Genomic DNA, 16920 nt, shown 5'->3' with positions numbered 1-16920 from the left:
CCCAATATTAAGCCATCAACATTAGTATATGCCACCTTCACATTATTTTTGATGTTTTTTATACCCTCTTTTCTCCTTCTCTCCTTCGGTACCACTTCCTTAATTTCTGATCCATGACTCTCCAATAAAACACTGTCTTCTCTTCCTCCGTTCTCTGCTTGTTTTTTTACCTTTGCTTCCTTTACTAACTCTTTTATTTTAGCTCTTTCTTCCTGATTTGCATCTCTCCTTATCCAAACATTTTTTAACCCTTCCTTGTCTGATAATTTCCATGTTCTACTGATAATTTCATTTACTGTTGCCTTAGACTTAAACTTAACCTTCAATGGCCTTGCCCCTCCTTCCTCGTACTTTCGTAACCTAAACACCTCTTCAATCTCTTCTTGAGCTTCAGTGTTTTTCTCAGTGACTACTGATATTATTTCTTTAACCTTACTCAGTTCTTCTCTTTCTCTTACTGATCTTATTGTCATACGTTTTTCTGTAACTTGTGTGTGTGTGTGTGTGTGTGTGTGTGTGTGTGTGTGTAGTTACAGGTATACCCAGGTTTAATGATGCAATTGGTTAATTAAAAACCCATTGTTAGGCAGGGTATCGTATCTCGGTGTAGATTTAACATGGAAAGTATGAGGATGCGTTTCTGAGCCTTGGGTTTCCCTTCCACCCAAGTCCTAAATCCCTCCCCAAATGAGTCCAAAAATAAGTTTAAAGACAATCTAAATTGCCTAACAGCTGTAAAGGAAGATAACCTAAGCCTAGCACCTGTAACTAACTAGCTAAAACCAACAAATAATATCTGAAAATTGTCAAATGTTAGTCTGGAAAAAAACAAGCTTAATAAACTGTACCCCAAAATGACAATGTTCACCCCACCTATGGATAAACACATTACTCTAAGTCAGAAACAGTTTATAAATCAACATAAAAACACAGTTTTAGTCTAAAATATAATGAAAATCGGTAAAAAAAAAAAAAAAAAAAAAAAAAAAAAAAATCGTTAAATCGGGATTTGGCCGTTGTTAGGCGGGGTATGGTGGCATTTCGACCCCCATCACTAAGCCAGGGTATCGCGTCTAGGGGTATCATATATCAAGGTACACCTGAAGGTGGTTATGTTTTGTTTTCAGTGCAGTATCTTTTTTTTTTTTTTTTTTTTTTTTTTTTTAAATACATACATGTGCCCTACTGATGGCCAGCCTCAATCACCTGTGGTTGTTTCTTTCCTTCTTCATCTCTCATCAGTTTCTTTCAATGTAGTTTCATGTCCCAGATTTTCATTTACTTCTTGGAAGATGGCAAAATGGCAGTTGACTGCACGAGGATTGTTCTGGCAGACAGTTTTGCTTCGTTCCAGTCTTCCTTTATAACACAAACCGCAGTTGTGAAAGGAATCCAAGATAATTCTTGATCCCTTTGGGGTCCTAGAGTAAAGAAAAAAGTTTTGGGTTCAATTTTCTCCCTTCCTGTGCAACAGGTGATTCGAGTAGCTTGCACCACACATGCCAGGCTATCGAGGAGAGACATTTGGAAGGTATCACTGTACCTGAAAGGATGTGAGTTTGGTCTCACACTAGAGCAGGGAACAGATTGATGATCAGAATTTTATTCTGTCTGTCCATCTATCTATCTATTGCCAGATGCCTTAGTCCTGTAAGGCGTGGCCACAAACAAGTTGCATCCATGTCGCCTTGTCCTGCACCATTTCACTGCCCTGCTCCCAGCATACATCCCCGTGTTTCATCTACCTCTCCACTTCATCCCTCCATCTCATCCTTGGCCTCCCCCTTTCCCCCATCCACCTCACTCACATACACTTTCCTTGTCAGTCTCTTGCTCTCCATCCTCTCCTCATTGCCAGACCACCCCAGTGTCCTTCTCCTAACGCTTCCTGTCACATCCACATCCACACCACAGTGCTTCTTCACTTCTCATTTGTCAGTCTGTCTCTCCATGTGACTCCACATACTCCTCTCATATAGCTTATTTCCACTGCTCTCACTCTTGACTTGTATCCCTCCAAAAAGGTCCAAGCTTCACATCCATATGCTAGAGTTGGTATCACAATACTGTCGTGCGGTAACTTTTCCCTTCCATACTCACTTCCCAGTTTCTTATCACTGCTATCAAGGAACCAGCATCCTTTCTTCCTTGTTGTACCCTTTCGAGCATTTCACGCTCTTAACTTCCATCCTTACTCATCACACTACCCAAGTACTTAACCCTCCGCATCCCGTCAGCATATGGGTACATCAAAACGTTTCTTCATGCTGACACCCGTCGATGTGCCAGTACATTCTGCAATTGCGAGGTCTGCCATTTGCACATTTGTCAAGTTTCGTGGATGATTTTTGGTAGGCATATGTGGGAGACCTTCCTCTACCTGCTGCCTGGCCCCGCGTGACCCCCCCCCCCCACTCCATTGTCTCGGCAAATCACTTGTTAGCAGTGACCTGGCCAGTAAAGATGGTGTTGTGCCATGGTCTCTCTGATGACGAAATTCAAGGTGAGAGTGATTCCCCAATTGATGACGAAGTGGAAGACAAAGATTACGTGGCGCCAGAGGACGAAACGAGCAGAAGTGATGAGGAGGTAATGTCGCCAAGGAACGTGGGGTTTGTTAATGTGTTCAGTGAATGAAACAGTACTTATATCGCCAATGTTATTGTGTGAAAACCAGTATATTCTTGTACTACATGTAAATTCGTAATAAATGAACAAATATTTACTTATTCTGAATGGTTTGCAATAGTTACTGCTGCCATAGAAAACGGGACAGCAGCAGCGCGGCTCCAGAGGAGACGGTACCAGGTGAGCGGAGGGTCACCTGTACAGCACATTTCTAATCTTGGGCGAGCACTTTTTTGTGATTTACCATTGTTTCTCATAAAAAGCAGAGGTTTGAACGAAACAAAACAAAAAATCCAAAATCGGTTGGGGTGGAGGTGGGGGGGTCATTGTTAAAAAATCAGTTGGGATCTATCTATCTATCTATTGCCAGACGCCTCAATCCCGTTTGGGGTGGCCACAAACAAATCGCCTCCAAGTTGCCCTGTCCCCCGCCATTTCACTGCCCTGCTCCCAACTCACACCCCCCTCTCTCATATACCTCTCCACCCCATCCCTCCATCTCATCCTCGGCCTCCCCCTCCCTCTTCCCCCCTCCACCTCACTCACATACACTCTCTTCGTCAGTCTTTCACCCTCCATCCTCTCCACATGGCCAAACCACCTCAGTGTGTTCCTCATAATGCTTCCTATCACATCCACATCCACACCACAACGCTCCTTTATATCCTCATTCGTCAGCCTGTCTCTCCACGTGACTCCACAGGCTCCTCTTAAATAACTCATTTCCACTGCTCTCACTCTTGACTTGTGTCCTTCCAACAATGTCCAAGCTTCACTTCCGTACGTTAGAGTTGGTATCACAATACTGTCATGTAGTAACTTTTTCGCTTCCATGCTCACTTCCCTGTTTCTTATCACTGCTTTCAAAGAACCAGCAACCTTTCTTCCCTGCTGTACCCTTTCAAGCACTTCACCCTCCAAACCTCCATCCTTACTCATCAAACTACCCAAATACTTAAACGTACTCACATTTTCCAATTCCTCACCATCCAGCCCCGCTGTACATTCATTAACTTCACCTCTCTCAAAGACCATCGCTTTACTCTTCCCTACATTCACCTTTAGGTTCCGTTTCTTACACACTCTCTCAAACTCATCCACCAAGCCTTGCAGCTCCCCTTCGTCTTCACTCAACAACACAGTATCATCTGCAAACAACAGTACAGGGAGTTTCCAAACACTATCCTCTCTCACCAGGGCCACTCCAACATCCACTACCCTACCTTGTACCTCTTTTATTACCCCATCCATGTACGGATTGAACAACCATGGAGACATGACACATCCCTGTTTCAAACCAACTTTCAAAGAGAAAAATTCACTTAGTTCACCATCCACACGCACTGCAGCCTTCGCACTATCGTACATACTCTTCACAGCATTCAACAGCTTCCCATCTACTCCATATATTCTTAACACTTTCCACAATCTTTGTCTATCCACCCTGTCATATGCTTTCTCCAAATCCATGAAAGCCGCATACAACTTCTTTCCCTTCTCTAGAAACTTTTCCACTAAAGATCTGAGAATGAATATCTGATCTACACAACCTCTTCCCTTCCTAAAGCCTCCCTGTTTTTCTCCAACTAATTTCTCTGTTCTTTCTCTAACTCTGTCTATAAGTATCCTACCATACACTTTTCCTATTATACTAAGAAGACAAATGCCCTTATGATTACCACACACTTCTTTTTCCCCTTTTCCTTTGTACAAGGGAATAATTAATCAGTTGGGATGCTGCAGGTTAAATTCATTCACATTTTCCATTTCATCCTCATCCAGCCTCACTGTACATTCAGTGACGTCATTTTTCTCAAAGACTATAACGTTACTCCTCCCTACATTCACCTTTAGATTCCATTTCTTACACACTTGCAGACTCATTCAACAAGCCTTGCAGCTCCCCTTCGTCTTCACATAACAACACTGTATCACCTCAAACACTGCCCTCTTTCATTAGGGCTGCTTCAACATCCACTACCCTACCTTGTATCTCATTTATAACTCCATCCATATACAGACTGAACAACCATGAAGACATGACGCATCCCTATGTCAATCCAACCTTCAAATAGAAAAATACACTCAGTTCACTATCCACATGCTTTGCAGCCTTAACACCGTCATACATACTCTTCTTGGCATTCAGCAACTTCCCATTTACCCCATATATTCTTAATACTTTCCACAGTCCATGTCTGTCCACCCTGCCATATGCTTTCTCCAAATCCATGAAGGCCGCATACAACTTCCCCTTCTCTAGAAACTATTCCATTAAAGACCGCAGAATGAATATCTGATCTACACAACCTCTTCCCTTCCTAAAGCCTCCCTGTTCTTCTCCAACTAATTCTTCTGTTATTTCCCTAACTCTGTCAATAAGTATCCTACCATGTATTTTTCCTGTTCTGCTAAGAAGACAAGTACCCCTATGATTACCACACACTTCATTTTACCCTTTTCCTTTGTCTATTTATCTATCTATTGCCAGACGCCCTAATCCCGTAAGGGGTGGCCACAAACAAATCGCCTCAATGTTGCCCTGTCCCCCGCCATTTCACTGCTCTGCTTCCAGCTTACACACCCCTCTCATATTCCTCTCCACTCCATCCCTCCATCTCATCCTTAGCCTTCCCCTCCCTCCCCCCCTTCCACTTCACTCACATACACTCTCCATGTCAGTCTTTCACTCTCCATCCTCTCCACATGGCCAAACCATGTCAGTGTGTTTCTCCTAACGCTTCCTATCACATCCATATCCACACCACAACACTTCTTCACTTGCTCATTTGTCAGTCTCTCTCTCTCTCTCTCCATGTGACTCCACATTCTCCTCTCAAATAACTCATTTCCACTGCTCTCACTCTTGACTTCTGTCCTTCCAACAAGGTCCAAGCTTCACTCCATATGTTAGAGTTGGTATCACAATACTGTCATGCAGTAACTTTTTCACTTCCATGCTCATTTCCCTGTTTCTTATCACTGCTTTCAAGGAACCAGCAACCTTTCTTCCCTGTTGTACCCTTTCAAGCACTTCACGCTTTCAAGGAATCAGCAACCTTTCTTCCCTGTTGTACCCTTTCAAGCACTTCACGCTTTCAAGGAACCAGCAACCTTTCTTCCCTGTTGTACCCTTTCAAGCACTTCACCCTCTAAACTTCTGTCTTTACTCAACACATTACTTAGGTACTTAAATGCACTCGCATTTTCCATTTCCTCCTCGTCGAACCTCATTAAACATTCACAGACTTCATTTTTCTCAAAGACCATAACTTTACTCTTCCCTGTATTCACCTTTAGATTCTGTTTCTTACACACTCTCCGAAACTCATTCACCAAGCCTTGCAGCTCCCTTTGGTCTTCACTTAACAACACAGTATCATCAGCAGCAACAGTACAGGGAGTTTTCAAACACTTCCCTCTCTTATTAGGGCTGCCCCAACATCCATTGCCCTACCTTGTATCTCTCTTATAACTCCATCCATATACAGATTGAACAACCATGGAGACATGACATTCCTTCAAATAGAAGAATTATCTCAGTTCACCCTTCGCATGCACTGCAGCCTTAGCACCCTCATTCATATTCTTCACGTCACTCAGCAACTTCCCATCTACTCCATATATTCTTAATACTTTCCACAATCCTTGTCTATCCCTCCTGCCATATTCTTTTTCCAAATCCATGAAGGCCACATGCAACTTCTTTCCCTTCTCTATCAACTTTTCCACTAAAAATCCAAGAATGAATATCTGATCTACACAACCTCTTCCCTTCCTAAAGCCTCCCTGTTCTTCTCCAACTAATTCCTCTGTTATTTCCATAACTCTTTCAGTAAGTATCCTACCGTACACTTTTCTTATTACACTAAGATGACAAATGCCCCTATGATTACCAAACACTTCTTTTTCCCCTTTTCCTTTGTACAAGGGACTAATTATACCTGACTTCCAATCCTCCAGGACTCTACCTTCCTCCCAGGCCAATCTGCACATCGTCCACATCCATTCTACTACTATCTCCCATGCTTCCCCATTTTGATTCTCTTCATTGCTTCCACAGCTTCCATCCTACTGATTTCTTCCTCTTTTCTCACATCCCTCCTTCTCCCAGTCATTCCTCTGCCACTTATACTCACATTACTTTCATTCTCTATGTTCAGCAATTCCTTTTCCTTTGTACATGGGAATGCTTGTACCTGACTTCCAAACCCCTGGGACTTTACCTCCCTCCCAGGCCAATCTGTACATCTTCCACGTCCATTCTTGTACTCTTTCTCCCCCATGCTCCAGCATTTCACCACACTCTTCATGCATTCCAGGGGCTTTCCCCATTTTGACTTCATTAATTTCTTCCCCAATTTCCATCTTATTAATTTCTTCCTCGCTTCTCACATCCCTCCTTCTCCCAGCCATTCCTTAGTCACTTATACTCACATTACTTTCATTTTCTTGTTCAACAATTCCTTTAAATGTTCTCTCCATCTGCTTGCTTTTTCTCCCTTTTCCACCAGTAATCTACCATTTCAGTTCCTTGAAGTGTTCTCTCCATCTGCTCACTTTTCTTCCTGTTCCACCAGTACTCTACCATTTTTATTTTTCACTCTTCAACTATCTTCTTTAACACCCTGTCTAACTCTCTTTACCTCTTTCCAGAACATATTCTTATATTCCCTCCACTTGACATTCAAATTCCTTCCAAATTCCTCATCCACTCTCTTCTTACTTTCTCCAACTAATCTTTTCTCCTCTCTTCCTCTCTACATATAATTCTCTCTCAACTTCCTGCACGCCCCTGCTTCTCAACCGCTCACTATATGCTTTCTTTTTTTGTGCCACAGCCTGTCTCACTTCTTCATTCCATCATACTGTTCCTTGCACCCCCTTTTGTTTTCACCCCACACACCACCTCACATGCTGCACAGATTTCTTCCGTGATTATCTTGCACACATCTTCCCCTATCTGCTCCAATCCATATTTATCCAGTCACTCCTCCACTTCTCTCATATACTCTGCATTTTTTCCATCATCTTTTAATCTTTCTACCCTCCATGTATGAATTACTTCATCCTGTCCTTCCGCCCTTCTGTTCCTCCATTTCATTTGAACCCTTGCTTTCACCACCACCAAGTTGTGGTCAGAAAGTCCACTCCTCCAACGTCTGTATGCTCTTGCATCCATTACACACCTTCTCTTTCTATCATCCACGCACACATAGTCAGTTATTGCCTTCCATTCATTCAGTTCACCTCTTATCACCCTCCATGTGTGTCTGGATTATTTTGTCTGAAGAGGGTATTGGCTATCACCAACCCCCTCCTGGCACAAAAGACCGCTAGAGCACTGCCATTCTCATCCACTTCTGAAGGCACGCCCCACTCACCAGCTACTCCATCCACCTTCACATTCCCTACTTTTCCATTCATATCTCCAATCAAAAACACACTCTCGTTCCTTTCAAATTTTTCCATGCACACTTCCATGTTTGTCCAGAACTCTTCTTTCACTCTGCTTGCACGATCTTGCATTGGTGGATACACATACACTCAGTCGCCCACATTTGTTGTCCAACCTTCCATCTTGCCCATACAATCCTTGAGCCAACTGATCCATATTCTTCCATCTCTTGCACACAACAATACATACTCCTTCTTTTGCCCTCTCATTCTCACCTACTACAGTAAAAGTCCTATTATTCGGCAGCTGATTGTTCGGTAGATCCGACATTTCGGCAGTTTTGAGAAATAGTCCCATTTATGAAAATCATTGATTGTTCGGCAGATGTCCGGAATCATCTCGGCAGTCTAGGAAGTGTTATCTGTGGCTTGTAGGCTTAATGTTTCATTACACTTCTGTATGTTCACTAATTTCTATATTTTTATTCAGATTCAGGTATAGTATTGTATTGATTACAATATTGCACAGTATCATACAGTACAGTAACCACCCCCACCAAGTTAGCGAGGGTTACGTTCCAAGCCCCCACGCTAATTCTTGAAATTCTTTCATTCTTGATGCTTTCCTGAAAATGACACTTGCCGGTAATTGAGTAGCCCATGACCCACTGACACTGTAATGCATTACCCATAAATAAATGTTGCTTGTTGAATCAGTTTCCCCGTTGTTTTTAGCTGTACGGCTGTGACAGCTCTAGTATTTTTATTCCTCAGCATAATGGTGGAAGGGACTGTCCTGTTTAACTGAACCTAACCTAACCGAGTTTAACTGTACCTAATAATTTAACCAAACCTAACCTAACCTAAAGTCAGAAAAATACTTAAAAATAAACTGGAGGAATATGAATTGCTAAGGTCTCTCTGATGAAAGTTAAACGTACATTTAGTGCTCATTCTTTTGTTTGTTTTTATGCTTAACGTGAAAGAGAGAGTATTGATGCAAACAGTAATATATCCCATTAACCCCTTAATAACCTCCGGCACTGAACAACCTTTTACAGTACCGATGTCAGTGATGTTAAGTTAGTGTGAGCTATAAGGAAAACTGAACAATTATGGGGAGGGAACGAAGGTCACTGATATGTTTTCATGACTACGCTACGATTCAAAGCAGTTGGGCGGTCGGTTAATCTCAGATGTTTTCGCCCATTAGGTAAATACACCGTAACTTTATCAGTCTTTCCGTGACTCATAGCGAATCATAGCATGGGTTTAGGAAGCTAAATAACACATTGCTAGGTGAGCCAGACAATTATCTTCCCATCTCTAAGAAAAATAAATTGATTTCAGAAGAATGGAAGAACTTTACGTACTCAGAGAGGGATTTAATTTCTTCCATTTTCTTATAAGATATGAAGATAATCGTCTGGCGCACCTAGAAATGTGTTATTTAGCTTCCTAAACCCATGCTATGATTCGCTATGATTGACTGGAGAATTGATAAAGTTACGGTGCATTTACCAAATGGGCGAAAACATCTGAGATTAAGCAACCCCCTGACTGCTTGGAATCGTAGCGTAGAGTCGTGCAAACATACCAGTGACCTTCGTTTCATTCCCATAATTGTTCACAGTTTTTCCATAGCTCACTAACTCGACATCGGTACTGTAAAGGGTTGTTCAATGTCGGAGGTTATTAAGGGGTTCATGGAATACATTACTGTTTCCATCAGTACTCTCCTTTCACATGTAAACAAAAAAACAGACAAAACAGTGAGTGCTAAATGTAAGTTATAACTTTCATCTAAAAGATCTTACCAATTAAGATCCCTTTATTTTATGTAATTTTCCGACTATTTTATTTTGTTTGGAAAAAGTACTGTATACAGTACTCACTCTAAACATATTTGTAATAATATAAGTAGTGATGAGTTCACCAATACAAGTAATGTACTGAGCTGGTAGGTAATATTTCGTATCATTTCGGCCATCCAGGAAGTGTTATCTGACTTGTAGGCCTACTGTGTCATTACCCTTGTATATGTTCACTAATTTATATATATATATATATTTCAGATTCAGGTATAGTACTGTATTGATTGCAGTATTGTACAGTATACAGTACTCTCTCCAAACACAGTTGTAATACCGTACCATAAGTGGTGATAACATTGTCCATCAATATATTTAAGGTACTGAGTGGGTAGGTTTTTGATTATTTGGCAAATCTAATTTCTCGGCATCATCCTGGTCTCATAGATGCTGAATAATGGGACTTGTACTGTACCATGAATGTACCTCATCCATATACCCATTCTCACACACTCTCACCTCTCCATTTAGTTTCAGTTAATCCACATACATCCACTTTTGTACCCTCAAGAACCTGGACAATCTGTCTCTCTTAAAACAGATTTTACTGATTTTCAATGAAAGCCTGTCCTGCTAATACAGTAAAAGTCCCATTATTTGACGTATGTGGGACCGGGATGATGCCAAGAAATTGGATTTGCCGAATAATTAAAAACCTACCCACTCAGCCCCTTGAATATATTGGTGAACACTGTTATCACCACTTATGGTATTACAACTGTGTTTGGCGAGAGTACTGTATACCATACAATACTGCAATCAATACAGTACTATACCTGAATCTGAAAGATATATATAAATTAGTGAACATATACAGGTGTAATGACACAGTAGGCCTACAAGTCAGATAACACTTCCTGGATGGCCGAAATGATACGGAATATTACCTACTAGCTCAGTACATCACTTGTATTGGTGAACTCATCACTACTTATATTATTACAAATATGTTTGGAGTGAGTACTGTATACAGTACTTTTTCCAAACACAAAATAAAATAGTCGGAAAATTGCATATAATAAAGTTTAGGAATATGAATTGATAAGGTCTTTCTGATGAAAGTTAAATGTACGTTTAGCATTCATTCTTTTGTTCTTTTTTTTGTTTACATGTGAAAGGGAGAGTATTGATGGAAACAGTAATGTATTCCATTAACCCAGTAATAACCTCTGGCACTGAACAACCCTTTACAGTACCGATGTCAGTGATGTCAAGTTAATGAGCTGTGAAAAAACTGAACATTTATGGGAATGGAACGAAGGTCACTGATATGTTTACACGACTCTACGCTACAATTCCAAGCAGTCAGGGGGTCGGTTAATCTCAGATGTTTTCGCCCATTTGGTAAATGCACCGTAACTTTGTAATTTCTCCCGTGAATCATAGCGCATCATAGCATGGGTTTAAGAAGCTAAATAACACATTGTTAGGTGCGCCAGACGATTATCTTCACATCTTTAAGAAAATGGAAGAAATTTATTCCCTCTCTGAGTACGTAGAGTAAGTTTCTTCCATTCTTCTGAAATCAATTTATTTTTCTTAAAGATGTGAAGATAATCATCTGGTTCACCTAGCAATGTTTTATTTAGCTTCCTAAACCCATGCTATGATTCGCCATGAGTCACGGAAAAATTGATAAAGTTACAGTGCATTTACCAAATGGGCGAAAACATCTGAGATTAACCGACCACCTGACTGCTTGGAATTCGTAGTGTAGAGTCGTGTAAACATACCGGTGACCTTCGTTCCCATCCCATAATTGTTCAGTTTTCTTTATAGCTCACACTAACTTGTCATCACTGACATCAGTACTGTAAAGGGTTGTTCAGTGCCGGAGGTTATTAAGGGGTTAATGGGATATATTACTGTTTGCATCAATACTCTCTCTTTCACATTAAACACAAAACGAACAAAAGAATGAGGGCTAAATGTACGTTTAACTTTCATCAGAGATATCTTAGCAATTCGTATTCCTCCAGTTCATTTTTAAGTATTTTTCTGACTTTAGGTTTGGTTAAATTATTAGGTACAGTTAAACTCAGTTAGGTTAGGTTTAGGTAAACATGACAGTCCCTTCCACCATCATGCTGAGGAATAAAAATACTAGGGCTGTCACAGCCGTACAGCTAAAAACAATGGGGAAACTGATTTAACAAGCAACATTTATTTATGGGTAATGCATTACAGTATCAATGGTTCATGGGCTACGCAATTACCGGTAAATGTCATTTTCTGGAAGGCGTCAAGAATGAAAGAATTTCAAGAATTAGCGAGGGGGCTCTTTACGTAACCCTCGCTAATTTGGTGAGGGTGGTTACTGTACTGTATGATAATGTGCAGTATTGTAATCAATACTTTACCATACCTGAAATATAGAAATTAGTGAACATACAGAAGTGTAATGAAACATTAGGCCTACAAGTCACAGATAACACTTCCTGGACTGCCGAGATGATTCCGGACATCTGCCGAGCAATCAAAGATTTTCGTAAATGGGACTATTTCGCAAAACTGCCGAAATGTCGGATCTACCGAATAATCAGTTGCCAAATAATAGGACTTTTAATGTATCATCTTATCAGTGCAAGCATGTCCTGCTAATACCATCTTTTCAGTGCAGAATGAGACGGCTTTAGCATGTGCAGTGTTCAGTATGGACAGTGTATATACCATACGGTAAGTGCTAAAGTACTGTCAAATTTGGCATGTAGGAAACCTGTTGTGCCTAAGAGAAAGGGCTAACCAGTCAGTCACATTGGCTGTATAGAAAAAAAAAAAAAAAAAGTGGTTTCATTTTTCTGTCTGATGTAACATGCGGCTGGACAAGAGGACCACCAAGACATAAAGTAACTTGGTGGTGGGATGAGGGTGTAGAAGCTGCAATTAAGGAGAAAAGAAGGCTTTTCTGGGAATGGAAGAAGGGTGGTAGCAAAGAGGAATATTTGGCTGCCAAGCGTAGGGCTAGGAGAGAGGTATACAGGGCAAAGTCTGAGTCACAGAGACAATTACTTGATAACCTAAATCATGGGGAAAGGAAAAATATATTTAGGGTGGCAGGTCAGGTGAAGAGGGATAATCGGGATATCATTGGTGAGCAGTGTGTGAAGAATGATGAAGGAAGGGTAGTGGTGAACAGTGAGGATATTAAAGATGCATGGAGAGAGCATTATAACCGGTTGTTGAATGAGGAGTTTGACTGGGACAGGGAAGGTTTGGAGCCAGCAGATCCAGTGTCTGGCCCTTGGCCTTTGATTGGTACTGCTACTGTGAGTGAGGCAATAGGCAGGATGAGGGTGGGGAAGGCAGCAGGTGTGTCTGGGTTGACTGCCGAAATGTTGAAGGCCTCAGGCGATATAGGGGTGAGTTTAGTCACTGACCTGATAAACAGGATTATTTATGAGTGTGTTGTCCCAGATGATTGGCTGAAGAGTGTAATTGTAAATGTGTATAAAGGGAAGGGTGATGCCCTGGAAAGAGGAAATTATAGAGGTATAAAGCTTTTAGATCAGATAATGAAGGTAATGGAGAGAGTTTTAGAGGGTATGATTAGAGAAAGAGTGAGTATTGATGAGATGCAGTTTGGGTTTATGCCAGGTAGGGGGACCACTGATGCCATATTCATTGTTCGACAGCGTCAGGAAAAATATATTGGTAGGAGAAGGGATCTTTATCTTGTTTTTGTTGATTTGGAAAAGGCCTTTGACAGAGTCCCTAGAGAGGTGGTGAAGTGGGCAATGAGAAAGCTTGGTTGGAGGAGTGGCTGGTTAGGGTGGTTATGGCCATGTATGTGGGTGCTCACACTCAGGTGAGAGTGAATGGAGATTTGAGTGATGAGTTTTCCATGAATGTTGGTGTGCATCAGGGGTCAGTCTTGAGTCCCATGTTGTTTATCATGGTACTTGAAGCCCTTTCACGTGACTTTAGAAACGGACTCCCGTGGGAGTTGTTGTATGCTGATGATTTGGTGTTCATTGCAGAGAATGAAAGGGAGGCAGAGGAAAGGTTTAGGAAGTGGAGAGATGGTATGGGGTAAAAGGGTTTAAGGGTAAATGCAGATAAAACAAAAGTGATGATATCTAGGGTTGGTGGCGGTACTGTCAAAGACGAGGGAGAGTGGCCATGTGCAGTTTGCCACAAGGGCGTGGGAAGTAATTCCATCTTGTGCAGTGTGTGTGATAAATGGGTGCATAAGAGATGTAGTGGTATCAGAGGTAGACTGCGAGATAATGCTGATTTTATGTGTACGGCGTGCCGGGGTGAGCAGGTGGAGATCGTCAGACGTGAAAGGATTGAACTTGCTGGTGAATCTCTTGAGTGTGTGGAAGAGTTTTGTTATTTGGGAGACATGTTGTGTGCTGGAGGTGGGGCTGGAGCTAGCTTTGTGGCTAGGGTGAGAAGTGGTTGGAAGAAGTTCAGGGAGCTCTTGCCTCTCCTGACATTGAGAGGGCTCTACCTACGTGCTAAGGGGTCTTTGTATGCAGCATGTGTTAGGAGTGTAATGCTGTATGGCAGTGAGACCTGGGCAGTGAAGGAGGAAGACATTCGCCGGCTCAGACGTACAGAAATGACAATGATTAGGTGGATGTGCAGTGCGTCCCTGCATCCAAGGCCTGGAGGGGCTGGGTTTACAATGGAAGAGTTGAGAGGTAGGATGGGACTGGAGTGTATTGGTGTTGTGATGAGGAGAGGTAGATTGAGGTGGTTTGGACATGTGGAGAGGATGGGGGATGATAATTGGATGAGGAAGGTGAGAAGTGTTAATATTGGGGGTGGGGTTATGAGGGGTAGACCGAGAAAGACATGGGACGAGGTCATTAAGTGTGACCTTAGGGTTAAGGGACTGAACAGGGAGGCTGCAATGGATCGTGCAGCGTGGAGAGCCGCCATTAGGTGACCAAGGCCAACACATGCAAGCATGTTGGAGCCTTTAAAAACGATGACGTAGGCTTTGCTTTATTATCGCTACCTTTAGACATTTTTCTTGAGCTTAGGGAGAGGAATTAGGTTTTGAGGGGGTTAACGGGGACAGTTTGTAACCCTTTTACTACAGATGGTTTCTTCATAGCTTAGCAAAATCACCTGCATTAACAAAAATATTATTATGCCATTGCGTTGAATGGGTAAATGATATGAAAGGAATACTTGTAAAAAATTTTTTCTCATCTGTCCCTTTTCATTTTAATATCAGTGTCTGTCCTCTGTCAAACTGTTTTCCCCTTTGAGCTGTACTCTAAGATTTAATATTTAAGGAGTTTTCATGTACTTGTGTTTGTGTCACTCCTCATTGAATGATTCAGGTTATAAACTTATGTACATTGTTTCACTAAACTGCACATTTGAATGTTTGGCAGACTAAGAGCACAACCTTCACATTGTGTATAGTGTGAGCTGCTTCCTGTCACTTGGCTGTTAAGATGTAATATAATGGGTGCATTTTGAATAGACTCCCATTGCATTACTATATCAGTACAGTATTTAGTGCTGAGTCCATGTTGCTTTGCAGTGAATGATGCTGTGAAGTCTTTGTTCTTAGTGTTCAGTGTTCAAGCAGCCTTATGGCTTTGTTACCCAAGATAAACAAGCCACTTAAGATTCTTACCTGTCACCAAGTATGAATAAAAAAGAAAACTGTGTTTATAGATAATTTTAGTTTTCCTCTTTCTAAATTTGTGTATTTTGCACTAAACTTTATTTGTAAAGATTAATGATGAGAGAGTAGAGTGACTGATTAACCAATAGAAGCTTTTGAGTATTGAAGTTCAGCACATTTTGAGTTAATAGGTGGCAGCTTGCTTGCATTTGTGTTGCCTGAGCTGCAGAGGGTAGGACAGTGCAGGGAGGGTCAGATAATGTAAGACGATTTGGCTCCTACATACCCAGGCTCATGGTTACCTGCAGTTTACTGCTTTGGAAGTTCAGAACAATAACATCATTATTTTTGGTTCCCACATTGTTGTATCATTCTGTCCTTGGTACATGAATATCAGGTTATATTCCTGGAGACAGTTATGCATTCAAAAGTTAGAATTTAAATACGAATACATTCAAAATAAAACTTAGCCAATATTTGTCTGTCAAAGATCAGAGGAAGGTAAATTAGTAAATGGAACACTATTGATATATAATTAGTAAAATATTGTTCAAGATTTGAGCATTACTCTTGGTATATTGGCATCCAGTTGTTCATTTGTCCAATAGCACCATTAGACCAAAATAATATACAAACATACTGTAATTTACAGTACTGTATACTGTACTCTATATGCAGAAAGATGATGCCTTGCTTTCTCACAAGGAATGCCTGTATCAGGATTGGCCAAGGTACAGCTGATGTTTTCTTTGGACAGAAAGCTAAACCAAATGCCAAAACCAGCTAATTACTTCCCAGCAGTAGCTGGAAGCTGTTTCTGAATGTTTCATTTGCATGCTGACAGTAAATAACTTCTACATTATATTAAAATTTTATAGGAACAGCTAAACAAGAGCTGTACATTAAAGTTTTCTGGTCTTGCCAACTCTCCATGGAGGATACAGGCTAGGCATTGGTTATTTTTGTTTTGAAGGTGTTCATGTACTGGTAGATGTTTTAATTCAGCTGCATAGTAGTTGGATAAAAACATACTGGAAGTTCAGCAGTGAATTTGCTCTGTAACCTTGAGCCAGAACTGAAATTATGCTAAGGGTTAATTTTCTATTTTATTTTTAAGCATTATTGGTATGTAATATCTCATGCCTACTTCAGTATACCAAATTATTTAACTGTGAGGTATTGTGGGTTTGGTACCATGGTGCCCACATCACCTCTCTGCCTCTCTTGGTCCGCCCCTCCCATCCTCCCGTGTCCCTGCATTCAGAACTTGATCCAGACTGCAATACGCAATATGGGCTCCACCTCTGCCTCCTCTGGGCTCGCTCCACAGGGCCGGGTAGGGAGTTCAGTGTTTGTTTTTTGGTGAATTTGTCAGTGCATGCTTACTCTCTTTTGACATAGTTCAGTTGTCCACCCTGCCCCTCTACATTCATT

At 41.3% G+C, this 16920-nt stretch overlaps 1 protein-coding gene across 6 annotated transcripts in view; it reads left to right on the top strand.

The window, feature by feature from the left end:
* Positions 1-16920, top strand: part of Nmnat (nicotinamide mononucleotide adenylyltransferase) — a 534591-nt gene that overhangs the window by 175561 nt on the left and 342110 nt on the right. For 5 of the 6 annotated variants that reach the window (XM_080280512.1, XM_080280517.1, XM_080280514.1 and 2 more), the window contains exon 4: positions 16751-16822. The exons of the other annotated variant lie outside the window; for it this stretch is intronic. In XM_080280512.1, the coding sequence (XP_080136638.1) occupies positions 16751-16822 (72 nt within the window). The remainder of the gene's footprint in view (positions 1-16750; positions 16823-16920) is intronic. 6 annotated transcript variants of the gene reach the window in all.

The sequence above is a fragment of the Coenobita brevimanus genome, chromosome 85, assembly GCF_032717465.1.
Source record: "Coenobita brevimanus isolate Jiangsu-jjx chromosome 85, ASM3271746v2, whole genome shotgun sequence".
NCBI lineage: Eukaryota > Metazoa > Arthropoda > Malacostraca > Decapoda > Coenobitidae > Coenobita > Coenobita brevimanus.
This window is presented reverse-complemented; position numbering and strand designations above follow the sequence as displayed.